General features: G+C 41.8%; 1 protein-coding gene across 1 annotated transcript in view; it reads right to left on the reverse strand.

Annotated features, from left to right (window-relative positions):
- Positions 1-7399: 7399 nt before the first annotated feature.
- The window catches only part of LOC101846362 (zinc finger ZZ-type and EF-hand domain-containing protein 1), a gene marked incomplete in the record, with an annotated part of 86668 nt that continues 66553 nt past the window's right edge, over positions 7400-27514 (reverse strand). The window contains 15 exon segments of the mRNA XM_013084372.2: positions 7400-7794; positions 8626-8697; positions 14551-14706; positions 15256-15388; positions 16182-16332; positions 17215-17330; positions 17804-18003; positions 18369-18545; positions 19481-19652; positions 21145-21249; positions 22449-22493; positions 23607-23707; positions 24301-24669; positions 26179-26369; positions 27264-27375. Of these exon segments, the coding sequence (XP_012939826.1) occupies positions 7657-7794; positions 8626-8697; positions 14551-14706; positions 15256-15388; positions 16182-16332; positions 17215-17330; positions 17804-18003; positions 18369-18545; positions 19481-19652; positions 21145-21249; positions 22449-22493; positions 23607-23707; positions 24301-24669; positions 26179-26369; positions 27264-27375 (2238 nt within the window).

Consider the following 27514-nt stretch of genomic DNA (forward strand, 5'->3'; position numbering starts at 1 on the left):
TAATGTAATATTACACTTTTGTGAGGTGAAAAAATATTTTTGACATAATGATGAACTCTGCATTTGTTGATGATAACTAATTTCACTTTTTTCAGCATAAATGATCAGTGATAAACAGAGATACAGTGGAATCCTGATAAAGTCAACTTGCTTAAAGTCAATTCTTGCTTACAGTCAACACCTCACTGTAGTCCTGTTTCTTATCTTCTTTTTTAAAGAAATTGTGTTTCTGATACAGTCAACCGCTTGAGTGTTAACCTTGCATAAAGTCAACAATTTGGGGCTAAATCCTAAGAGGAATTCATTCAAGAAGAGATATTTCGCCAGAGCAAGTGGTGTACACACCTCCAATTACATATTATTATGTACTTTGTTCTTTCATTATCTCTTGTTTTGGTAACAACTTCAGAATTATACTCCCTGAAATTGAGATTACATCCTGTTTATTACCAGGTAGGCTACTTTGTAATTTTGTAGCTGTCGTCTTCAATTTCTAATGGCCAGTACGTGTAGTTCTATGGATAAAGTCAACCTTGCTCAAACTCAAAGTCAACACTTTTTTTCTGTTCGGGCTGTTGACTTTATCAGAATTCCACTGTAACTTTAAAAAAAATTAAATTAAAGCGCTTTTATCAAGACATGAGTCTCAATTTTTTCCTTTTTATTTGTAAGAAAGAGTGTGTATGCAATATTTTCCTTGAATGATTTACTCTAATTGTGAGGCAGCGTGGTGAAATCAGGCGCTCGTCAAAATAATGAAAGTGAAAAAAAACTGGCATTTTCCCGCTGGTTTAGGAACTTGTATTGAATTTGTTTTTTCGCGTTAAAAACATTTTACGTCCATACTGAAAAACGTCCATTACATGCACAAAATTTGTGATTTTTCAGTTTTAAAGGCTCTCAAGCTATTGAAGTTATCAAACTTTGGTGGCCGTTTTCTCACTAAATTTACCTCTGACCCCACCTCCTTCAATCACAAATATTTCGACTTCTATTCAGCATAGATGAATATTGTTTTCATCAAAAGGAAGGCAAATAGACATGCTTTAAGATGATATCAATAACTCTGTATGTCTCAAAATCAAAACTGACGAGCGCTTGATCTCACCATGTCGTGACACCTATTATTTTTTAGTGCATATATTATTATGTGCGTGTATGTGTGTATGCATGTTTTTCATTAATATTATGCTATGCGCATAGAGCAATGATTGTTTTACGGATTTGCACGATATAAATGTCATATTATTTTTATCATTATAAGCGAACAATGTAATATTACGGGGGTGGGGGGTAAGGGCAAATGTAAGAAAAGTGTAAGAAGGGGGAGGGGGTAAAACAGTCCCCAAAAAGTGTAACTTACGTAAGATTATATTTGAACAGCCCCTAAAAGGATGCTCAAATACAGGATGCATAAGATCAAAAGGAGGAGATATTTTAATGGACAACGTTGATGTCTTAAACAGATGGTCAGAATACATAGAGGAACTTTTCAAAGATAATAGAGGCGAAAAACCGATAATAAAAAATGAAATAAAAGGACCTCCAATACTGAAAGCAGAAGTACAAGCTGCCATTAGGAAAATGAAACAAGGAAAAGCCACAGGGCCAGATAATATTCCAGTTGAAGTGATTGTCGCGCTTGAAGAACTAGGCACTGAAATAACAACAAAGCTCCTAAATGCTATATATGGCAACGGTGAGATCCCAGAAGATATGATGAAGTCAGTTTTTATAGCTTTACCTAAAACACCAGGTGCCACTGAGTGTGATAAACATAGAACAATTAGCCTTATGAGTCATTTTACAAAAATATTGCTGGGAGTAATAATGGGAAGATTGAGAAGAAGTGTAAGACCAGAGATATCTAAAACGCAATTCGGCTTTGTTCCTGACAAGGGCACCAGAAATTCTATATTCACCTTAACAATGTTAATGGAAAGATGTATTGAAGCACAGAAAGATCTGTATTTATGTTTCATAGATTATTCAAAGACATTCGATAAAGTTAGACATGATGAGCTATTTAGAAACTGAAAAAGCTAGATATAGATGGAAAAGATCTAAGAATTATCAGAAATTTGTACTGGGACCAAAACGCTGCTGTACGAATTAATGGAGAATACAGTGAATATAAGCAGATAAGGCGAGGAGTGAGGCAAGGATGTGTTATGTCACCAGACCTCTTTAACATGTACAGTGAAACAATCCTTAGAAACATAGAAGAATGTCCAGGCCTCAAAGTTAATGGAGAAAATATTAATAACATCAGGTATGCAGATGACACGGTTTTAATAGCGGGCTCTGAAAAGGACCTTCAAATGCTTCTAGATACTGTTGTAAAAGAAAATGAACGTGAAGGGTTATTGTTGAATGTAAAGAAAACAGAATGCATGGTAATATCCAAAAAAGCAGCAAAGGCTAGTTGTAATCTCATAAGCAAAGGTAAAAAGATCAAACTAATCCAACAGTTTAAATATCTAGGATATACGATAACATCTGATGCCGAATGTTCCACAGAAAAAGGACGGAGAATTACAATGGCTAAGGCTAGTTTCAATAAAACGAGCCCAATCCGGAAAAATAGAAACATCCCAATCAACACCAAAATGAAAGTTCTGAAATGCTATGTTTGGTCAACCCTTCTATATGACTGTGAATGCTGGACAATCACTAAGGACAGTGAGAATAAAATAGAAGCAACAGAAATGTGGTTTCTTAGGAGAATGCTAAGAGTATCATGGAAGGAAAAGAAATCAAATGAGGTAGTGCTTGATGAAGCCCACGTGGGACGCTCAATTTTAATAACAATCAGGAAACGACAAATGCAGTTTTTGGGACACATAAATAGACATAAGGGTCTTGAACATTTGGCTCTCAATGGCAAAATTGAGGGCAAGCGAGGCATGGGAAGGCCCAGAACAACATACTTAGTGAACCTAAACAAATGGGTAACAGGGAAAGATCAGGGAAACGTAGCTTTTTCAAGAGCATCCGAGCAAAGGAATGAATGGAGAACCATGATCGCCGATGTCTGTCGCAGATCTGGCACTGGATGATGATGATACTGTAAATGCTATGCTATAGATGGATGGGGACTGGAATTGCAGAGACTTTTCTGTAAATTCTACTCGTGGGGACTCTTGAGTCCTACGTTGATATTTTCTCAACTCAAAGTTAGCCACCAACTTGGGCTGTGATCAAACTTGTTCTGCAGGCGTTGATTATGAAATGGTTAGGCTTTTAAAAAAAATTCTCACGAGCGCAAGTTATTTTTCATTTCTTGGTCTTTCAGCTGGGATGCTGAATTTCGGATTTGTTTTCATTCACAACTAAGAGTCGCCGCCTCGAGTAAGATTCTTGTGTGATATCTACAGGCCATATATCTGATATCGTTTCACTTTGATTACCCTGTCAAACAAGTCAGCCTTCGCCCCTGCTCCAGACTCTATCTGCAGCCTTTCTACTGCTACTCCTTGGCTCCTTCCAACTGCTGTCTTTCAGCCACACCCCTGATCTTCTGGTAGGGAAAATTTACACCTAGCCTTCTCGGACAAGGGCGAAAAATCTTGGAGGGCCCGTGTGCAAGTTGCACACGTTAAAGATCCCTTGGTGGTCTAAAATCGATAAGACTTAAGAGTAGGCTTTAGCCGCCACCCGGACAAGATTAAAAATTTCCTACCAACTGAAAAAGTTTAATGTGTCCAGCGCGCTCATATGATCTTATGCAGTTGCAAGCGCCGCAAATCACTTACCAAAAAAACCAAACAAACAAAAATCCCACTTATCTCAACAAAACTTACTAGTAACCCTGGAAGTAATCAAATCCTGTTAAGGGCAGACAGTTGAAGAAAAGGAAAGGAAAAGTACCCCTTCAATTTTTTCACTTCACCCACATGGTATGGGTGAATGTTCAATGTGACCAATATATGTTCCCAACACAGTGAAGGACATAATGATACAAACTTTATTCGCCAAAGAAAATTCTAGACATCTACATCTCAGTGTGAATCTCATCATCCACACACATGTATGAAGTGGAAGAAGATTCTAAAAGAGAATCTCTCTCTCACACACAAGCAAATGGAGAACAAAGACAATTCCTCACATACACGACCTCTCTCTCTCTCTTAGTCTTACAAAGACAATGTCTCAGTCTCTGCACAATCAAACCCCAATCAAAACACATACATTTTTCTTTTCTTAGTGGTTCTGTTCTTGGACTGTACAATAAGTAAACAAAAAAAGTTGCCATAGTGACTTGCCATGCCCTGCCCTCCCCACATTTGGACATAGATAATTTCTCATCAACAGCACATGGGATGATGGTTTATGGTTAAGGACTGACCACACATGGCTGAAGAAGAGAGCTCTCAGTGTGGTCATGTCTGACCCATCAACAGTTAACATGGAGTCATGTAGGCCAACTCAACTGTTCTCAACAAGGTATGGCATAAGTCAATGTAGCACATCACTGTACTGTATCTTACTCCGCAGGAAAAATGTTGCACATTTCACAACATTAAAGACAATGCTGCACAGTACTCAATATCACATGCTAATTGCTATTCAACCTTACACTTTACACAAGGTTGTGGATCACTCAATATCACACACATGTGACACAGTAGGAATGTACCCACAGTTCACAGGACATGCCAACACAATTCATGGAACTTCAGGACACGTAGAAACAATTTATAGTAAAGGACACATCCATAGACCTCACAGGACATGTAGAAACAACTTATAGAATAGATACATCCATAGAACTCACAGGACATGTAGAAACAACTTATAGAATAGATACATCCATAGACCTCACAGGACATGTAGAAACAACTTATAGAATAGATACATCCATAGACCTCACAGGACATGTAGAAACAACTTATAGAATAGATACATCCATAGAACTCACAGGACATGTAGAAACAACTTATAGAATAGATACATCCATAGACCTCACAGGACATGTAGAAACAACTTAAAGAATAGATACATCCATAGAACTCACAGGATATGTAGAAACAACTTACAGAATAGATACATCCATAGACCTCACAGGACATGTAGAAACAACTTACAGAATAGATACATCCATAGAACTCACAGGACATGTAGAAACAACTTATAGAATAGATACATCCATAGACCTCACAGGATATGTAGAAACAACTTAAAGAATAGATACATCCATAGACCTCACAGGATATGTAGAAACAACTTATGCAGCAGAATTGAGATTCAACAAGGTCGCCGGGCCTGACCTAAAATCTCGCTGAATCCAAGTGTTCGTTATAGCAAACATGAGGTTTTGTGCAGATAATTACAGGCACTGAGCAAGTAATGTATAAAGAGATATATACAAGTGGTGCCTGAAATGCCTGCATATTATGAGCTGTGCACAAAAAAGACCGATTCATTCAAATGCCCGCCTGTGTCATCTCGATTGTTTGCCAAAAAGTTGTGTTGCTGTTTAGAGCCTAGCCTAGCATACCGCAACTTTAGATTCCATAGACCAGCATACAATTCATAACGTAGATCTACGTCAAGACTAGTTTTTCATTGTAATAGTGATCAGTTGCCGGTGGTGGTGGTGGTGGTGGTGGTGGGGGGGGGGGGGGGGGGAGGAGACTGTGACGTGTTTGTATCAGCGACGTTCCACGCCCGGACTGCTGGTGCCCCCCGACACGCACTCATAGTCACATGTGTGCAGGCCGCCCATCTGACCCCGACACACACGTGGCAACAACGCATGTGTTGGTGAAAGAAGGTCGCGATTGACCGCATGCAATCGGCTAAGCGAATAATGGTTCACGATGCAGGTGCAAAAGGATGGTTTCTGGAAATATATAAGTTTGTTGAGGGAGAAAAATGAGCAAAGCCACGTCTGCAGGGGCTGTTCACCCTGGAAGCAACCTTGTTGAATCCGAGCTTGCTGATTTAAGTGCTCATTTAATCCGCGTTATTTTTATTGATTTTAAAGAAGAAAAAACAAACTGGTATCCATCTCCTTTCGTTGAATCCGAGTTCTTGTTGAATCCGAGTTCCACTGTAGAATAGGACACATTCATAGAACTCACAGGACATGTAGAAACAACTTTTAGTATAGGACACATCCATAGAATTCACAGGACATGCCCACAGAATTCACAAAGAATCAGGAGTTACCACGTGCTCTCTCCAACCACCCCTGGTCCCCAATCAAACGTTGACCTGACATCTCTCCTAGCCCCAACAGCCAACAGCTTTTATCTTTCCTGCACAGCACCAGAAGTCAAAAGAAATATTTACATCAGATAGGTTTCCATGCACAACCCAAGACCAACAGATCATAACATATCAAGACTCTTTGTTTTAAATCTATCCCAACACATTTCTCTCTTACGACACTGATGGCAAAACAAAAATACAAAAACTTGATTCCTTAATCAATGAGAAAATTGAAGACAAAAAACAGACTTTCTTTAACTGATTCCGTCCATGATTTTTTCAGGCTCTGGACAGAATTATTTTTTCCCTGTTCAGTTTTAGACCTGGGGTGCATCTATTTAATGCATTACTGTGAAGCTCTAAGTCACTCTAATAGGTATTGTCATATACCAAACTGATGGGAATAAATAGAGGAATCTGTTTATATCAATAACAATGACCTATAATCTGTTTGTATTGCATTTTCCTTCAGAAAAATACAAATGAGAACAAAAATTGCGCAACAGCTCTAAGAAAATTTGGACTTACTGCATTTTCTCAGCTCCGCAAGTCCTTATAATCCATAGGAATCAACACAACATTGTAGCGATATCACCCTAGCACACATTTATGCAAGAATTTCACAAATTTAGTTGAATATCTTTCTTTGAAGGGCCTTTTTATTATACCAGGCTCTGTGTTGTTTACCCTTAGATCTAGCCTACATCGTGACTAGAAAACAACGATTTTTGCAAGAATTTCGCGGAGTTTCGATCGATATTGGCGCTCAGAGATTGAGGTCAGGTTTGTTTACAAGTTGTACTTCCTTTCGACAACTTAAAAAGTCGGAACTATGTTAAAAAGTGCACATTTGATTAGGATTTCGTTGAGCTGCTCACAGCGGTCGAATGGAGGCAGCGGAAAAACTCAGAGCAGCTGTCTGCGGCCCAATGGACGGAATCAGTTAAATAAAAAATAAAAGGGCGATAAATTTGGCATATTTGGATTAGGGATGTCACCTCCTGTGGCGAACGTGTGAAGCAAACCGTACGTACCTCACACTTGCGCTTAAGTTACAGTCACACAAATGGCAGTCAAAAATTGACCACATCTATATCAACACAATCACGCTGGCGATAGTCAACTCTGGGCCACAGCTATACATGAGGCAGACACACACAAAATTACAAACATATCAGTTTCAAGCCGCTTGAGTATTAACAACACAATGTTTAATACATTTTTCAAACTCAAACATTAATGTATCATGTAAAGTAAATCACTAACGAAGTCATAATGGTGATTTAAAAAAAATAAAAATAGGCAAAACAAGAAAGGACAAAGCAAAGCAAAAACAAAAATCAGATGATAGAAATCAACGCCAGAGGACTCTTCACTGTCTCTTGATGAGTATCTTGCAAAATGGCTCCACCCCCACACCCCTTAGTTAAGAGAGCTCTTTCAAGACTTTGAGATTTCAGCCTTAAGGGCAGTCATAAGCTTGCTGTCTGTCATCAGGGAGCGGATCTTGGTGATGAATTCAGTGGCTGCGTTCTCGTGACCGATCATTTGACCGATGGCTGCCACATTGGTCAGACCCTACAAGAAATACAGACAGGGAAACAGTTGAAAAAAACAGGCAAACTGGAGAGACATACAAAGAGACAGATATAGAAACAGGTAAGATAAAGAGACAGACTAAAAAACCTGTTCACACACGGGAAATCTCATGGGATAGACAATGAGACAAACATGAAAACTGTTGAAACAGAAAGAGACAGAAACAAAATCTGTTCAGAATCAGAGACATGATGAGGAAACCGATAGGACAGAACAGACAGATAAAAATAAAACACAGAAACCGATAGACAGACCAAGAAACAAACGGGAAGACTGTTGAACAATGCATACAGGCAAACAAACACACACACACACAGAAAGGAAAACTCTATGTGTGAGTGTGTGTGTGTGTGTGTGTGTGAGTATGTGTGTGAGAGAGAAGATTTGAGTGTGTTACTCAAGAAATAAACAGACATAGATGAGAAGACAGTACGGTATGTGTCTGCATTATGTGTGTCTGTGTATAAGAGTGGAAGCATGTGTGTGTACGGAGTGTGCATGTGTGAGAGTATGTGTATGCATGTGTTTATGAATGTATGTGTGTATGTGTGTTTGAGTACAACAGTTTTTTGGCCAAGTTAAAAAAAACTCCATTCAGATCTACCATCTCCTTCAAGCAATGCAGACTGAAATCTTGCTTGGTCAAGCCCTCAGGCGACAGACTAGCACCACGGAGAGAAAGTGGACAGAAGACATGGCAAACTGAGGAAGCATATCAATGAAATATACACAGACAGACAAACAGACGAACAACACATTAGTATTTGGCGATGACAACAGATGCACGAGAAGTGTCCTTAGGTCACTGACCTGAACAATGCTGGAGCAGACGTCACTGACATCCATCAAGGCCACGATGTAGGCCTCGCTAACATCCCACTCCTGTCGGGCATAGAGGAGAACATTGTAGGTTTGTTTGTTGGGAGTAAAGAGAAGCAGGTTGACACAATATTACACAGTCACTTGCAGTAGGGAAAGACTATGACAGACAGACAGAAACAACAGTACGGAAAGAAAAAAAGTAGGACCCACCAGTTGCACCCTCCAACCTTTCACCTCTAACACTACCTATCCACAACAGTCACATGTACAAACGACCATTCCAACTTCTCCCCTTAGTTTTTTCTTTATATATCACAGTCCCACTGTTCAAGAGGACCACCTGTCTATGACGACCACTTTTCTCCTCAAAAATGAATGGTCCTCTTGGACAGCTTTGACTGTATTTCATTAAACAACTCAAAGGCATGTTGTTGTTGTTGTTAGCGATCCAGTAGCATCTGAGCATTAACTCTTCTGCATGATGCCATTCGGTAATAGTTGCATGTTTGTTCTAACTGTTGTCTTGAGGAGTAGAGGCAATTAGATGTGTGGGGTAGCTTGGGAAGAAAACATCCCCTTAAATCAGTTAGTTTTCTACAGAAAAACAGATGATGTTCCACTGTCTCTGAGGGGTAGTCACATAGTGGGCAGGCAGCAGACTGCTTTACTCCAATTCAGTTGAGATGTTGGTTGAGGGGTACATGTTGTGTTCTAAGTTGGAAGATTATGGATTGATCTCCCCTCCTCAACTCATTGATTGGATCTTTGACCAGTGGTTTATTCATGTGGCCATACATCCTCCTTCCTGTCGTACCTGTGGCCCAATCATTCATCCACTCTTCCTTGAGGTTTGACTTGATCATTTGGCAGCAGGTGGTGTAATTCGTAGGAATTTCAGGCTGAGGGAGACTAGCTCCTTTCTTTGCCAGAGCATCAGCTCTTTCATTTCCCGGTATCCCAGTGTGGGCAGGAATCCATTGTAGGACTACTCTGACGTGGTGCCCACTTATCAAGTTATGTAGACTCCAAATCAAATGCAATATATCTTTGTTCACATCAGTCCCACTCTCAAGTGTCTCTAGTGTTGAAAGGCTGTCTGTAAATATAACGATATCTGTGGTAGCAAGTGGGTTAGTGTCAAACAAGTAGTTGATGTAGTTTGCTGTGTTGGTGATAGCCTGTTGTTCGGCAATGCAATTGGAGCAGAAGGACCTGCTGGAGTTGAAGACTTCTTTTTTTTCCCCACTGGGCAAGTTGATCACTGACCCATATCCAGCGTTGATTGTTGCCTTAAAGGCAGATCCATCAGTGTATGAGTGGATCCATGTTGGTGGATAGGAATCAATTGTTTCAAGGGCAGAATGTTTTAGTGCTACAGGATATGTGTTTTTATTGCTCTTGTCCAAAAGTGTTTTCCTAATTTCTGGCTTTGCTATGGTGAGATGTGGTGGGAAAGTTGAGGGAACTCTTTCCAGAGGTTCTCGTCTTTCAGGGAGGTGATGTTTTTCTTGGAGATTGAGAACAGTGTCAAGTACAGATTTTGTATTTTTTAGTCTTTGATTAGGTTTCCACTTGTCAACAAGGACTCTATTAGGGTGGTTATTTTCTAGCTTTTTAGATCTTTCATATATTTCTAAAGCTGCCCGTTTTCTTCGAGTTTCTAATGGCTCAATATTTGTGTGGATTTCACAGGCCGCAGTCGGTGAGGATCTCATTCCGCCAGAGATAAGACGAAGAGCTTGGTTTTGGATGGTGTCCATCGAGTTCTTTGAAGTTTTACTGCAAATGTTTTGTAGAACAAGATTATAATCAAAAACAGCTCTGGTATATCCCAAATAGAGGCCTCTCAAGGTGTTCTTGTCTGATCCCCAGTTGGTACTGGCAAGTCGTTTGATGAGATTAAGTCTCTGCATAGCCTTCTTCCTAAGGTTGTTGGTGTGTTGTTTCAGGTTGAGCTTGCTGTCAAGTTGTACTCCAAGATGCACTGGGTTATTCTCCTTTTTCAAGTTGTTACCATCTATTTTGAGAGGGATTTCTGCATTTGCAAGGTTATAGCTTCTCGTAAAAACAGAGTAGACAGTTTTTTCGCAATTTACTTTCATCTTCCATAGGCGGCAATAGGTTCCTAGGGAATTTAGATCATCTTGTAGTCTTCGTCTGCTTATTGTTGTCGAGTTTCCAGTGTGCCAAAGGACCAGGTCATCAGCAAAAAGGGCTTTTTCTGTTTTGAGAACATCTGAAACATCATTGAGGAAGACAAGGAATAAGGTACAGCTGATAGAAGATCCCTGTGGGAGTCCTTCCTCCAGTACTGCTTTTGAAGATAGGGTTTCATCCATCTGGGTCTGGATAAGTCTATCTGTAAGGAATGATTTAATCCAGGAGTACATGTTTCCCTTGATTCCCATGTTCTGCAGTTTTAAGAGTAGTCCTTTCCTCCACACTCTATCGTAGGCTTGTTGGAGATCCACAAACACAGCCGTTGTCTGTTCCCCTCTTTGAAATCCATCAATGATTTTCTGTGTGAGCCTGAAGAGCTGGTCTTCTGTCCTGCCTTTTGACCTGAACCCTGCTTGACACTGCGATATCAGACCTGAAGACTCAAGCCACCAATAAAGACGAGAATTGAGGATTCTTTCACAGAGCTTGCCAATACAGGACGTGAGTGATATTGGGCGGTAGTTTTTAGGGTCATTGGTCTTCTTTCCTTTCTTTAAGATTGGGTTTATAGTGGCTAGTTTCCATGCTTGGCAGATTTCCCCCAGTCCATGTTCTGTTGTAGAGCTTAAGAAGTAGCAATTTGGCTTTTTCACCAAGGTTTTGTAGCATCTCATTGTGTACTTTATCAGGACCTGGGCTTTTTCGCTTCTTTAGTTTCTTGATTGCACAGTCCAAATCTCGCTTAGTTAAGAAGTCCTGGAAGATACTCGGTGTCATCAAATCTCTCTCTTTTCCTTTCAGAACACTCTGTAGGCCCCTGTCCAGGTCACTCCTTTTGCTGCTCTTGTTAATGGAGGCAAAATGTTTATTGAAGTGTTCGGTTTTTTTGAACTCGCTGGTGAGAACTTCGGTTTCTGTGTGTAGTGGTTTGGGGTTTTCTTTCCTTTTTTCGCCAGTGAGGTTATTTAGAAGTGTCCAAGCTTCACTTCCACCTTGATGTAAATTGAGTCCCTCACATTTCTGCGTCCAGGCTTCCTTCTTAGATTCCTTGGTGACACGTTTAGCCTCTGCTACGGCCTTTTTGTATCTAATTTTCTTGTCCATATTTTTTTGATCTTTCTCATATTCATGTCTGGCATCATTTTTAGTTTTTGTAGCTTTCTCCAAGCGTTCGTTCCAAAAGGGTTTATAGTTAGTTCTGCACCCCTGTGGGATACTCTTCTTTGCAGCATCTAAGATGGTGGAGGTGAGTTCACTATTAAGGGTGTCTATACTTTTATTGTCTAGATCATCCAGTTTAACGGTGTCCTCAGCTGTTTTTCTGAAGAGATCCCAGTTTGTCATCTTGAATTTCCAACGGGTTCTTCTTTTCCTTTGTCTGTGTTTCAGTATACTGATTTTGGTGAGAACGAGACGATGGTCACTAGATATACAGTCTAGCACCTCTTCACTGCAATTGTTGTGTAAATCAGCAGAGACCAAGGTGAGATCTGGTCTGTGGAGGGTCCCATATCTCCTGTGAAGAAGTGTTTTGGCTGAATCTTCATCTTGAAGAAGGATGAGGTTAGAGGACAGACATAGTTCTTCAATCCTCTTACCTGTGTTGTTTTGGTCAGCATAGCCCCAAAGGGGGGAGTGTCCATTAAGGTCACCAGCTATGACCGTCTTCTTAAAGATAGTGCTCTGTTCCAAGAAGTTCAGAGTGCTACTTGGGGGACAATAGATGTTATAAAGTATGAACTTGCAGTTGCCATACCACAGGGTGACTTTATGTGCGTCTGTGGGGTGCCAATTGAGGAGCTCTACTTCACCCTGGATGTCATTTCTGATATAGGTTATAATCCCTTGGCAACCTTCACATTTACATGGATAAGGGGTATACCCAGTGATGTTTATGTCACAGGATGAATGGAGAGTTTCCTGTAATAGAGCAATGTGGACTTTGCTTTCATACAAAATTTTCCCCAATTGTGTTTTCTTCTTGTCCAAGCCACAGACATTTGCCTGAAGAATATTGAAGTCTATAAGCTTCTCTTTTCCGTTACCAGTTGTAGGGGGTGTTTTCTTCTTGTTTTTCCATTTTCTCTGCTTTCTGATTTTCTTTTTTTTCCAATAACCATCCACCAGGCCAGCTTGGTTGCCCACTAAGACCTGGGGGAGACCTTGATTACCGAGGCGGCGTCTCAGCTCGTATGGGATTCTATCATTTGTGAATAGCATCTAAAACTGGTGGTTCTGTGATTTTCCTTCCATCCCGGGGTAGGAAATAAAGCAGTGGCTGTAGGTGCAATGCCACAAACAAAAACCCAACTCCATCACAGAGAGATTGTAAGAAAAATGAATGGGTATGTTGGTGTCTGTTGTATTATATTGAGAAGTTGTTTGAGGTGATAAAGAAGAGAAAGACGCTATTAAGAGCATAGTTGCTGTGTGTTGCTGAAATACAAAAATTATAATATAATAATAATAATACGAATAGTAATAATAATACCAATTGGAAGCTAGATTTCCCCCCCCTCCTACCCGAGCAACCAAGTTCTCTCATCCGAGAGATGGGGGCAGGGGAAGGCATGGCAGATCCCAGAGGGTAAATGTTGTCAACGAGCAAGACGCAAATGGTCTCTGCACCTTCTCCGCAGTCATAGGGCTCTCTGATAAGTGCATGCTTAATACATGTATGTAGCTGGGTATTCTCTACGTAAAGTCACATCCAGTACAGTGCTGACAATGAACCTCTGCTTTCCACCCCACCAATACCCGTCCCAACTCCAGGTCAAAGAAAGGTTGTCGATGGAGAGAGGAGAAAAGAAAAGTTAATAAATGTAATAAAGTTAAACAATAAAGACAATAAATAGAAAGAGAAAAAACATAGTAAAGTAATATGTCCCTTTTCGGGGTCACCCCTTGACCCGTTAGCTTCCTCTTTTTCTTTTCCTATTCGAAGAGTACTAATCCCCCCCACCACGAAGAGGTGGGTCTATTTGGGGGGACTCAAAGGCATAACAACAGAGAGTACTCCACAAAACAGTCAGGTATGACAAAAGAAAGTACTCTTTAAACAACTCAAAGACACAACAGAAGAGAAAATTCCATAAAAACAATCACAAAAACTGGCAGGAGAAAACGCTCCTGAAATTGAAGCAGTTCTGGGTGAAATTTACCATTTATAATAAAGCATACATGATGCAGAACGTTGGACAATATTTTTCCGAGCCCCCCCCCCCCAAAAAAAAAGACATAACAAGCATGATATTTCCAGTTTATGATTATAAGGCAGCATTTAACCAATGATTACATATAATGCCCCAAAACAGGTATTTCACTTTCACGATAAGCGATTATGGTGTCTGTGCATGTACACATGTGTGAGTGAGAGCTCTGGTAAGAAAGTATACAGTGGTTGCAGGGCACCACTAGCATCAGGACTTAATATCTCAGTACTGTTTGTCAGTCTTGTTTTCCACAGCACTAAAAAATAGAAAATACTAGTGATATGCTTGTCTTGAACTCAGATCTGAGTTTGACTTTGAGTAAACATAAGCACATCAATACAATAACCAGTCATTTGGTGCTCTGAAAAAGTAACAAAGACCAACTTACCCTTCAAACACCAGCATATTTACAACTTGAATTAACTGAATTTAATCAAGTCTAAAAGACAACCCTCATGAGTACAGCAAAGTTCTATTTTTAAGCTCCTAAAAGTCTGGACGAAAACAAAAAGCCAAGCTAGCAAGCCCCACTGGTGCATACCATGGCCAGGTTCTCTGTGTGCAGGAAGAGATCGGTGAGAGCACGGACTACAGCAGGCTGGGCCACGTTGGCCTCCTCTCCCTCCCTTGTCATCCCGCGGTACAACTCCCACAGCGGCTTCACAAGGTGAAGGTCAATGCTCAGGCCAGATGACTCCTGTGTGAGAAACAAGGAAGAAATAAAAATAAAGTAATTTCTTGGTATTAATTCATGTAACAATAACACAGTTCACAACATTTAGGGGGCAGGGGGCTGCTTCAATGCTTCCTATCAAGGCATTATAAGAGGAGATAATACTTGTTGAAAGAAAATGACACTTGATTAAGTCATTATAATCGTCCCTATGAAACTGATAGATGTCCAACATCTGCACTTCCACTGCTTCATCCTACAGGACCCTTGGAAACAACTTCTCTCTCACTTAAAGGAGGTGGGGTTTATGAGTTGGATGGGATGGGGTGGGTGAGAGGGAGGGAGGGGCATCATGAGTCGGGGGGGGATGGGAAAGAGAAGGACGGGGAGGAAGAAAGGTTAAGGAAGATAGGGGGGGGGGAGAGAAATGTGTGTTCTTATCACAGAAGTAAGCGGCTTTTGCATTTAATTAGCAGGGAAAAAAGGCCAATCACCTAATTAGTTTGAAGATTTTTCTACCCATGTTTGGTGGGACATGGCATATTGTGTGACAGTCTGGCACATAACACTCACCTGGCTGGGGCCGGACCGGGACTGTAGGGTGAGGATCTTGATCATGAGGCTGATGGCCTTGAGTCGCTGCAGGCCCGGCTGTCTGCAAGCCACGTACACCAGGCTGGACCACAGCTGACCCAGGGGGAGGGACCTGGAGGGTCAGAGGTCATGTGAGTTGCAAAATGTTGAAGCAACAAGTTGTGGAGTGGATCTGAGGCCATGGGTCAGTGGTTAGGGAGTCGGAGGTAATGCGAGTGGGAGCAGGTGGGGGTAAGAGGCGGTGTAGGTTGTTGAATGATGGGGGTCAGCAGATGTTCTGCTCAGGGTCACGAGGGTTTTAAAATGCACAGGTCAGTAGACATGGAGGTCATGGGTTATTGAGACTGTAGGAGGCATGGGTGCAGTAGACGTCAGGGTTGTAGAAGGAGGGACAGGGAGACAGGAGATGCAATAGTTACAACACAGTTGGAGGAAACTGAGCTGCTAAAAAGTTATCCAACTTATTAAATAAATCTTGCTTTGGAGTCCCAAGAGAACTGAAGATGTTGTGCTTAACAATTATCAATAGTTTGAGGAAAGCCTGCATTCTAGTGAACAAAAGCTTTAAAAATTTGATCTTCAAATAGACTAGTTGTTTGTGTATATTGCACCAAACAGTCACCAACACTTTGAGGAAATTACGGTAACTGGTGACTAATAGTTTGAGAAATTGTGCTACATAGCATAGTGAACAACAGTTTGAGGGAATTGGGCTAAATAAAGAGCAATAGTTTGATAAAGTAATAGTAACTAGTAACCAACAGCTAAAGTTTAAGGAAGCTGGGCATCATGAAAATGGGAGGAGATGAAAACAAGGCTGGTGATATGGACACAGCGCTACCGGTTCCACAATGAGAGTATTAGGTAGGCCTATACATAAATATAAGATCGAAAATGCAAGGCACCTGGCCACTGATGATGAGAGGACGGCCTGCAGGATGGCGTGGCCCGTCTCAAAGCTGTCCCGGGTACCTGGCATCACGGTGAATTTGAAGCCAAATCTGGGCAAATAGTCAGCGTACTCGTTCATGGTGAACTTGAAGTACAGGGTGTCACCTGGTAGAAGAGGATTTGCTTGTTTTGCTTTAGTTTGTTTAAGTAAATGTTTTATGACACTTGTAACACAAAAAGGTCATATAAGTGCCGAAGATTAGAGGTGTTACAAGAGAGTAACAAATACAAAAAAGAAGGAGGAGAGATAAGACGACAGATGTTTGACAGGAAAGAAGAAGCAAACCACACCAGCTGCCAACCATCCACTTTGCTTGAGTAAAAAAGCATATATCTATATAATAACGGGCAATTCAGGGCTGGGAAAAAGCAAGAAAGATGCCAGAAACAAAAGAGGGAAAGGGAACATCTACCAGTGGTGCCCTCCCACCATCCAAGTGTAGACAGAGGACCAGATGAACCAGGCACACTTACAGATACACAGACACACATACACACACGCGGACACACACACTTACACAGAGAGTTTAACATTGCACTAAAACGGGGAATCGAGATCCGTATAGCTCAGACACCCAGACAGAGATAGACAGACAGACACAAAGAAATAACAACATCTCATTATTAAGTATGTGGGATGAGGACAAGGTGGATCAGACAAACAGACAAGACAGACAAATCTACAGACACTCACCGATGGACATACAGACAGACACACAAGAAGTCCATCATCTAATCCTACACACAAACAGCAGACATATGACAAACACATGGGCAGAAAAGCAGACATATAATCGACATAGTATGTGAAAGGAGAACCAGGAAGAGCGAACACACAGAAAGGCAGAGACATACACAGACATCCCAGACCAACTGACAGACTGACAGACAGACAGACAGACAGGCAGACAGACAGACAGAGTACGATCACTGACCAGGTATATAGAACGAAGAACAGGTAGGATAGACTAAAGTTAAATCACTGACCAGGTATATGGAAGGAGGACCAAGTAGAACGGAAGGGTCCAGAGAATTTGTGCACATCTTTGTCCAGTTGCTGTCTTGTGGAGAAAGTTAGGACATCCTCATCACATGTCGCACATCTGTGGGAAAGGGGGGGGGGGGGAGACAAAGATAGAGTTAAGCCCTTTTCAAATGCTTTGTAACAGTTAGAGAGAAATACACACGCACAATAATGGTCATTTAGTGTGGGGGGAAAAGAGAGGCAGACAGACATTAACAACCCCCCTCCCACATTTCACACAACAGCAGCGACCAGCTTGCTGTTAACAGCGCATACACACTCCCAATACACTCGTGAAGTGACTTATTTTCTGTCAAAAGTGATTGTGTGAAATACACACATGCACAACCCTAACAACACACAAATGGCAAGTGACTTACTACCTGTCAAGAGTAAAGTGTGCGACACACATTGGCAACTCACTTGCAGTTCAAACTGACACATAGGACACACAGACGTGACTTACTTGCCATCAAATGTGATATATATGCCACACACACAATACTTAATCGCCGTCAAATTTGACGCACGTGACACACATACACGACTCACTTGCTGTCAAAAGTAACAGTGAGGTAGGGAGCCCCGGCCAACTGGATGTGTCCCTTCTTCTTGTCGTCGCGGTTGCTGTACGGATGAGCTGACTCCCGGCTAACGGCGGACAGCGTGACCTCTTCCATGAACTGTGCTGCGGTGTAAGCGATGGGCACCAGGCTGGCCGCGTCGCACTGGTGGATCACTCTGTCCACCACCTAGACGCAACAAAGGTAATTGTGACAGCAAATGTTTACATCCCCATCGACACAATTTAGATCATTCAGGAGCATCAACACAATTCTGATCATTTAGGAAGCAGGCTTCTTTGACCCTTCCCTTTTAAGGCCAATTCCTTGAGAAACAAAATAAAAAAATAAAAAAAGCTTTTAAGTACATAACTTAAATACCATAACACACTTTCCATTTCTCTGACCCCCAATTCCTTTCCCTTCTAACTCAATCCCTTTTCCACCATCCAGATCCTTTCCACTCTAAATCTCTTTCCCTTATTCCATTCCCCACTCCCCCTCCCTTTCCACACAACATGATAAACACAGTATGTTCAACCATAGCCAGTGACCTTTGTGATGAAGTTGCGTGTGTCAATCTTGTAGAGCAGATCCAGCACACAGGGGATCTGCTTCACGTCCTTGCAGCCAAGCAGGCTGGAGTTGATGGCCGGCCCGTCCGTGGGCCAGGAGGCCAGCAGGCTGGTCAGTGCGTGACGTGCGTACAGCACAGTCAGGGCCAGGTTCACCTGGTGGGGACACACAACACAGGTCATAGGTCAATGTGTGAGACATGTTACACAGGTCATACGTCATAAGTCAATGTGTGAGGCACGTAACACAGGTCTTTCGTCATATGACACTGCTGCAGTCATTTTTAGAAGTATAGTATACGCCGTTTTTACAATTTTACCGGAGAGCCAAAAAAATTAATGCTGTTACCAAGAAAAAACATTTGCTTTAAAGATAATATGGAAGCTATTATTAAAATTGTATTTGTGAAAATAATGACTTGGGATTTTTACAATGAGTTTGTTTTCTTGATAACAATATTCAGTTTTTTAGCTCTCCAGAGAAATTGTATAAACTGCACATACTACACCTTTAAAAATGATGGCAGATTGAGTGAGATATGTAATAATAAGTTGTAATAAACAGCATTTGGATAGTACACAGCCCCACTTAACAGCAAGTTCTAAGCGCTCCACAAATCTATAATATTACCCCAGTAGACCCTAGAACACTCGGAAACATTCTTGGCTTCCTGGGAAGCATACAGAGCAAACAGCTGATTAAGTGCACAAGAGAATCAAACTCATTTTTTTTTTGCAAACAGCAGCGAAGATCCAAACTACTACACCACAGGCACGACTATTCTGAAAACAAACTGATTCCTGATCTTCAATCACCAGCAACAAGCAGTGAAGAATAACAACACCTTCTCATCTCCTGTAAACAGTCAAGAGTAAAGGCACTTCATAGTCATCTTCTGTAGGCAGTCTAGAGTAAAGGCACTTTTCCGTACTCTCCCTTAGGCAGTCGCTAGTTAAGGCATCTTTCCCTACTCTCCCTTAGGCAGTTGAGAGTTAAGGCACCTTTCCCTACTCTCTTGTAGACAGTCACAGGCACTTTCCCACCACCCTGCTTGACATTACAGGACATGACAATACCCATAACTCCTCACCTTGGCCAGATAGTCGCGAGAACCAGTGCGGCCATGTTTGTCCAGCTCTCTCTTGAGCAGTCCAGCACTCTTACTTCGCATGCGTTCTCCGATCTCGTCTTCCAAAAGGCCTTGCTGCTTGAACAGATCCTGGGGGTTGTCACCTGCCTCAGCTGTTGCTGTTTCTGGGATTCTGAGCAGAGGAAGGTTGGGATTTTAAAAAGATGCATTTGTTTGTTTGAGTAAAGAGAAGCACACAGACACAACACAAAAGCAAGACTTTAAAAAAAATTATAGTAGAGGGTTTTACGGCACTCGCAACTGCATAAGGTCATATGAGCGCAAAGGGGTGGGTGTCAACAGAGGTCTTTACAGGGAATCAGACTTACTCTGCTCACCTCTCTAGCTTCAACAGCATAAGGTCTGCTTCAACTATCAAGGCATCCCGGAAATAGCAGGTCACAAGAGTGTGACAAACATACAAAAGAAGTAGAGGAAAATGACAATAGTAAGGATAAGGAAAGAGAAAGCAGCAGTTCCGTGTTGTAGATCAGGCACAGTTATGAGCGTGACATGAATCAGCCCATTTACAATACTACTGCGCTTGAACGAGAAATGTCCCCCCTTTGGGAATGGTCTAAAGACACTACAGTCAATGGCACTGCCCCGGGGGAAAAGCAAGACTGACAGACAAAAACAGCAGAAAGAAGGAAGAGAAGTTGGCCCTGATAGTTTTGTTCTCTAAGGCGGGGTGGGGTGAAGGGTGAAGAGCAACGGTCGACAATGGTCAGTTTGACAGACTGTTAAGATGAAAGTCTAAGGCTTCCAAAAACCTTTCATTTATTTGAGGCATTGAATAGAAGGTGAAGCATGGCCAGTTTGATAATTCAATAGTTCACATGAAATTCAGAAGCACCGACATGACAGCTTAATAGACGCATAAATCAGTTTAAGGTTTCCTGTACATGAGAGATCTTTCACATGATGGTACTATTGGTGTTATATAAAGTTGGAGACAAGCAACATGATATACAAGGACGTTGCTACTGTAGAGCAAAGATTAAGGGTCTTAGCAATGACATCTTTATTTCACCCATCTGTTGAGCATGATACCCAAATTTGTTTTTTTATAACAAAGAAAAAGGAACATAATAATTGTCTCGCAGATTATTCAGTCAATGAATTGTTTGAGATCATATAAGGTCCATGCTTCTTTGAGTAACATGTACCTGAGGATTTCACGGTGACCTCAGTGCACCATTAGCTCAGTAGCTATCATGTTGGACTACAGAGCAGGTCGCCCTGGTGCAAATCTTAAACCTATCATTATGAACTTAGGTAGAAATTGGCTGGGTCCTATTGGAGATGGATTTTAAATTAGAAGGTAATGCCACTTACATAACCTTACAATGTTAAAACGGCCTTTAAACCTATACAATGACAAATGACAATGGTCTGTGTGTAGTGTGTAGCATGCATTTGAGGGTCTCACAATGGTTTCAGTGTGTGTAGTATGCACCTGTGTGCCACGTGTGTAGTGTGTACCTTTGTGTTACAATGTGTAGTAAGCAACTGAGGATCTAACTACAAAGTATGTTCTGCTGATCTCACTACCTGTAGTGGCAACTAGGATGTCACTTTGAGTGTAAGGTGTACCAGTGTGTCATAAGGCACCTAGTGCATACCTGTGTGTCTCCCCTATGTTGGCATGCGTTGTAATGCCCGTGTCAATGGCTGCATTCTCTGACGTGGTCTCTTTCTTCTCTGGGGCCTCTGCCTGTTTGGCTTTCCTGTGGAGGGAAGGGAGGAGGAGGGGCATGACACTGGTAGTAAGAGTAGCAATACACAAACAGACAGACGGAGACATAAACAGTCCATGAAAATTTCTATAATTGTCAGTGATTTACAGCTCTAACAACACAATTGAAATTGTAAGGGGAATCAGGTGCTTTGACTCCGCCTGTCAGGGCTAACCCGAACTGAGTGGGACACAACATTCTAGAAGACTGGCGGAGATACTTAAAAAATACAACTTCCCCCACTTTGAAACTGAACTCACATCTTCTGCATGCAATGGTAAAGAGCTTAACCACCATACCTCATATATTGGGAAGAAAGAGAGAGAAACAAACACAGAAAGACAGGGAAAAAGAGAGATAGAGATAGTACACTACCACATCCTCTGACCACTCAAGGGAAACAACAATACTCATTCAGGACAGATGCAGTTCCCCCAACACATAAAGCACATATTGACTGCACAGTGTACGGTTCTGTCATACATCACTTTTCTAAATGGAGTATGGTTAAGTCTTACACTGAACAGTTGATATGCACACACACACACACACACAGACACACACGGCACACACATACACAGACACACCTAAATATAAATGCAAACACTTCTTCAAAAACAGATATACACACACAAGCACAAACACACACACATACACTAGCTTCTCCAGTGAAAGTCTTGCATGCAGAGGAAGTTGATTCAATACTCTAAATAGGAAGACATATTTCAGTAAAATTTTGTCTTTCTACTGGGATGTATCCCCTCACAGGCAGGCTAGGTTTGTCCTGGCAGGCAAAACCTGAAACAGCTCGCCTTGAAATTGAAGAAAATCCCAGCAAAATTAACGTAAATGCAATCTACATGCGACCATCCCCAATTCCCGGGTTCTCCTTCACATGAATCCCGCTGCCTCCTTTCACATGAGTTCGCACTCCCCACCCCCCTTAAATGTGTCCCCCCACCCCTCCCCTCCTTCACATGTATCTTCATATCCTTCTTTCACACGTATCCCTCCCTTCCCACCACAACATGTATCCCTCCCTCCCCTCCAACGCATTTATCTCTGCGCTCCTCCAGTACATGTATCCCTCCTACTCATCTTCCCTCTGACACAGCGAGACACATTTACACACAGCCATGTTGACACACATCACAAAGTAGAATCACAGCCATGTCGACACATGTACATACCACTTGGTCAGGAACTCCGTGACATTCTCACTGTCGCCCCCAAAGCTGTAAGGAGGAGAAATACAAGTACAAGGAGGAGGGTAACTAGTGGGGCGGAAACATCCTGGCACATGTGGGGGTACAGAAATGGTGGTAGGCTGGTCACTACAGCACTGCTCTCTCACTACAGCCACAACAGTACCAACAGTACTTCACTCTACTCTATTCACACTGTAATATCTTTGTCCCCGCCTCTCTACTTATGCAACAGTGCTGCTGAGATACAAAATAATTACTTTCTATTTCAGTCTCTCAACCTCCACCCCCAAGTCTTCTGCCCTCCATAGAGCTGAAGTGAATACATTTGTCTACTCAACTCCCCTCCCCTCAGAGTCATGCTGTGTGATCAGCCTCATAGAAGTATTTTCAACACAACATTCAACTTTCTGCTACTTGTTCATTTGCTTGAGCAAAAGGAAGAAAATCAACACAATAAACGGTCATTTAGTACAGTGCAAAAGTAAGACAGAGACAGAAAGGAAACATGAGAAGTAAAACCTTCTTACAGACTCTAGTGTTGGCATATATGTGTACATTAACAGGTGTGTTGACATATGTGTACATTAACAGGTGTGTTGGCATATGTGTACATTAACAGGTGTGTTGGCATATGTGTACATTAACAGGTGTGTTTTGTTGGTAAATACATGAGTTGAGTTGGATGTGTCTGTTGAGTCAGTAGGGATGCGAGTGCTGCGCCAGAGTGTTCTGCTTGATTTTGTTTATGTCACTGATTACGCTTTTTCAGTTTTAGTAAGAGTTTTATAATACTCAATAAAATAGGCTTTATTATATGACAATTGAACTCAGGACTTCTGCATTCCATAGCAAAACGTTTAGATATTACATCTCAAATCTGTGTGTGTGTGTGTGTGTGTGTGAGAGTGAGAGTATGTGTGTGTGTGTATGTGCGTGCGTGTGAGTGTGAACATGTCAGTGGACATTTCTGGGTGGTATGTGTATGTATGCCTGTCAGAGGGTCAGTGTGTATGCGTATATATTTTTCAAAGTGGATGTTTCCAACCAGTACATGAACACGTGTCGGCGAGTGTGCTTGGTGGGCGTGTGTGTATGTGTACATGTGGTATTGAGTATCTAATAGGTGTGCAAGTCACTCACTTCTCCAGGATGGACTTGATGATGCCCTCTGGACTACCCTCATTCATCGCACACAGCGCTTCCAGCACCGGCTCTGGGATAGCCAGCTCTTGGTGCAGGGCCTTGGAAAGGGAGGTGAAGAAACAGGGGGAAGGAGGGGGGGGGGAGATGTTTCATTATTGGCTCTCCTTACACATGGACACAGGCTTGATGATTATCAATAACTCCTTTTTGTTGTTGCAAATTTTAATTGTATGCTTTCAACAACCCTTTTAACACTATAGGGTTATTTAAGAGGAAAGAGACTCCAATTTAATATACATCTCTCAAAGGACTGAGGCAAGTGGGTGGCCAGTCCTGAAAAAACCTCAACCAGCGAAAGTTCAAGGACAGTCCATTGCAGATTCAAACCAGGGTCATTCACACCTTAGCCAAACTTGAAACCAATTGAGCTAATGATGTAAATGAGTAAATCCTGTTCACCTCTTTCAATACAATCTACACCTATGAGGAGGGGGGGGGGGCCTTAACCCACCCAATCAAAGCCAACCCAAGCAGTTTATCTTTCATCCCAGGAGAAATATGTCAACACTTTCTTAGATATCAGATGACTGGACAGCAGATTATTTGTATCCCCTGACCTTTTGGAGCATGGGTCTTACCTCCAAAGATAGAGAGAAGTTTGATGTTCTCCTCCGCTTTACTGACCACTCACCTCCAGCAATTCCTTCGCCTGTTGACCCATTAACTGCTTTGCCCCCTCGTCCTGTGGTGTCTCGGTAGAGTTAGGCTCTTCGTCCGCATCCTCGTAATCTGAATCAGAGGTGGTTGTCCATCCAGGCTCATCATCATCGTCGTTGGAATCATTGTCGTCCTTGTCGCTGTCGCTCAGCGAGATCTCATCATCAGAGTCATCATCATCGTCATCATCGTCTTCCACGTTGTTCATCCCATCGCTATCATCACTCTTCTTCTCGTTCTTTTCTTTATCTCCTCCTTTCTTTTTCTTCTTTTCTTTTAGTGGGCTGATTTTGGTCTTCTTGGGAGCTGAGCCATCATGGGTGTACAGCAGTAGGGACAGAACCTATATGGGGGACATAACAGCCATAGTCAGAATATCTCACACAGCGCAAAGACATACAGACACACAAAAACACACACACTGCCACACACATATGTACACACACGCACACACAGATACTTACATACATACCAACACACTCTCACAGATGGACACATACATTTACATATAAACGAGCCATTGAGGGAAACAGTTATGAGGACAAGCTGGCAGAGGGAACTCACGGCCACAGTCAGACACTCTCTCTCACACACACACATCCAGACACACACATAGATATCTAGACACTCAGACACACATACAGTGACACACATATAAAAGAGGTGTCATGTAGCAATGTGCACACAACTATCCATAAGTACCACCCTCAAAGATTACCAACTAATAAGTGTCCTGTCTCTGCTACAATAACTTCTGTCCATTAAATGATCATTACAGTTTCAGTGTGTCTCTTTTTTCACGCAGTTGGTTTTATTTTGTGCTTTTCTGATATACATGATTCACATCATGCTCGACACAAAAACATCATTTTGAAAGTGGGTCTTATGGTGGGGCTTTATGGCTAATCAGACACATAGATGACCACTATAAATGAGACCTATCCCTCAGTCAAAAGATTGGAAAGACAAAAAATCATGCTGAAGATGAAGTACAAATATTACACACTGTACCTGACCTGAATGAAGTGCCTTTTTCAAGGAGACGTTGATTTGAACCCTTGATCTTGTGGTTGCAAATCCGGCATCCTAACAGCTAGCCTATTAAAGCTAATAATTTTATACCCACTGACTGGTTCAGGACTTAGTATAGTTTGTTGAAGTAAAAAGAAGCACATCAGCACTATAAAGGTCATTTAGTACTGGAAAAAAGCAAGATAGACAGAAAAAAGAGTGAAAAAGAAAAGAAAAATGGACCTATCAATGGCGTGCTTCACTCACACATTGTTTCTTTTAACTAAACAAACAAACAAACTGGCGGAGGCTCTTGTGGTCGAGACGTTACAGTGTTCGTCTCCCATTCAATAGGTCCCATATTCGAATCTGGAGAGCGACGGAAAATGTTCTTCTCTAAAATGTCTCCTTTCACCTCCTTTCTTGCTCTCTAACAAAGTTTTGTCATCTGCTTTCGTCTCCACTTTCTGCCCCTACCCCCTCACCTCCTTTTCCCCTCCTCTGGACTCCTGACTTTCCACAGCCTTTCTACTGTTACTCCTTGGCTCCTTCTTACTACTGTCTTTCAGCCACATCCCAGGTCTTATAGTAGGTAAGATCTAACACCTAGCCTTCTTGGACAAGGGCGAAAAATTTAGGAGGTCCCACGTGCAAGTTGTGCACGTTAAAGACCCCTTGGTGTTCCAAAATTGATAGGAGTAGGTTTCAACCACCACCCGCACAAAATTCAAAATTTCCTACCGTACCAAAAATGTCATATGACCTTATGCAGTTGCGAGCGCCGTAAAACACTTATAAAAAAAACCTAAACAAAAAAAAAATAATTAATTAACTGACTCACCTCCAGATCTTTCTGCCTCCAGTTCTGGTTGAGTCCAGTCCCTGTACAGGCCAGGTAGACCAGGGCCTGCATGAAGGTGCCTGTGAACACTGCCCCACCCACCCCACACATGCCCTCACTCTTCAGGCTGCGGTTGAGGACCTTGAGGGCGAGGGAGACCACCCACAGCGTTTCCACCGAGAGCTCTTCTCCTGGTACAGGCAAGGAGAGAAACACAAAGAAACAACATCAGGACCGAGTTCCTTTTTACAGTAAGAACCGCTCATCACTGACAAAATGACATGAAAACACACACACACACACAAATAACACAAGAAAACACACATACATTAAAAAAAAAAACTGCATTAAAACAACCACCCACATAAAGAAACACATAATAATTTGTGCATGCTCACACACAAATATATAGGCAGTTAAAGAGTAATACAAAGATATTCATCATAAGCATAAACACAAATCCACACACAGACACATTTGTTTTAACAAACTCGTATCTGTTGCAAAGTTCTTAACATATATACAGAAGGAGATTCATAAACATAAAAAGTTTCCATTTCGCTCCCCCTTACTTCAACTTTGACTCATGGCCGCAATGGAAGGCCTATTAATGTAAATAGACTACTTAAATTACAAAACTATTGATTAACAAAGACAAAGGAAAAACATTGTTTATTTCTGGCTGGATACCATTCTTTTCTCCAATATAAAAACAAACAGAAATACATCAAATGTCAAAATTTTGAATAGACTGGTGCATTCTGTCATAATATATTTGCAAAAAAATTAGTCTTTTCAAACACAAGAAGTTTATGAGTAGGGTTTGTCACAAGAGATGGATGTTATTGATTTATAACTTGGGTACTATTGTGCTTCCCCAGCAGAGGAAACTAATACATTTGTAAGTGAACAAGTGTTACGTGGGCAGATGTGTGTGTATATGTGTGTGTGTGTGTATATACGTGTGTAAGTGTGTGTGTGTATATGTGTGTGTATATGTGTGTGTGTGTGTAAGTATGTGTGCATGTGTGTGTACATGTGCGAGTGTGTGTGTGTAGGGGTGAGCGCATGACTATGACACTAACCAGCCTTGATGCGCTGCACTGAGGCGATGACAAAGCTGACAAACTTGGCCAGTGTGTCCTGCTCCAGGATCTCCGTCACTTCAGCGCGACAGCTCACCTGCTGGTCCTTCACCTGAACTCACAGACAAGCAGACAGACAGACAGTTGGGGAAGGGGGACAGGTGAGGACGGGTGGGGGAAGTAGGGGTGGTCGAGAGGGAGGAGCAGAAGGTGGGGGAGAAGTAGGTAGTTGAGTCAGGGCATGGTGTTTG

Source organism: Aplysia californica, unplaced genomic scaffold (genome assembly GCF_000002075.1).
Source record: "Aplysia californica isolate F4 #8 unplaced genomic scaffold, AplCal3.0 scaffold00287, whole genome shotgun sequence".
Taxonomy (NCBI): domain Eukaryota; kingdom Metazoa; phylum Mollusca; class Gastropoda; order Aplysiida; family Aplysiidae; genus Aplysia; species Aplysia californica.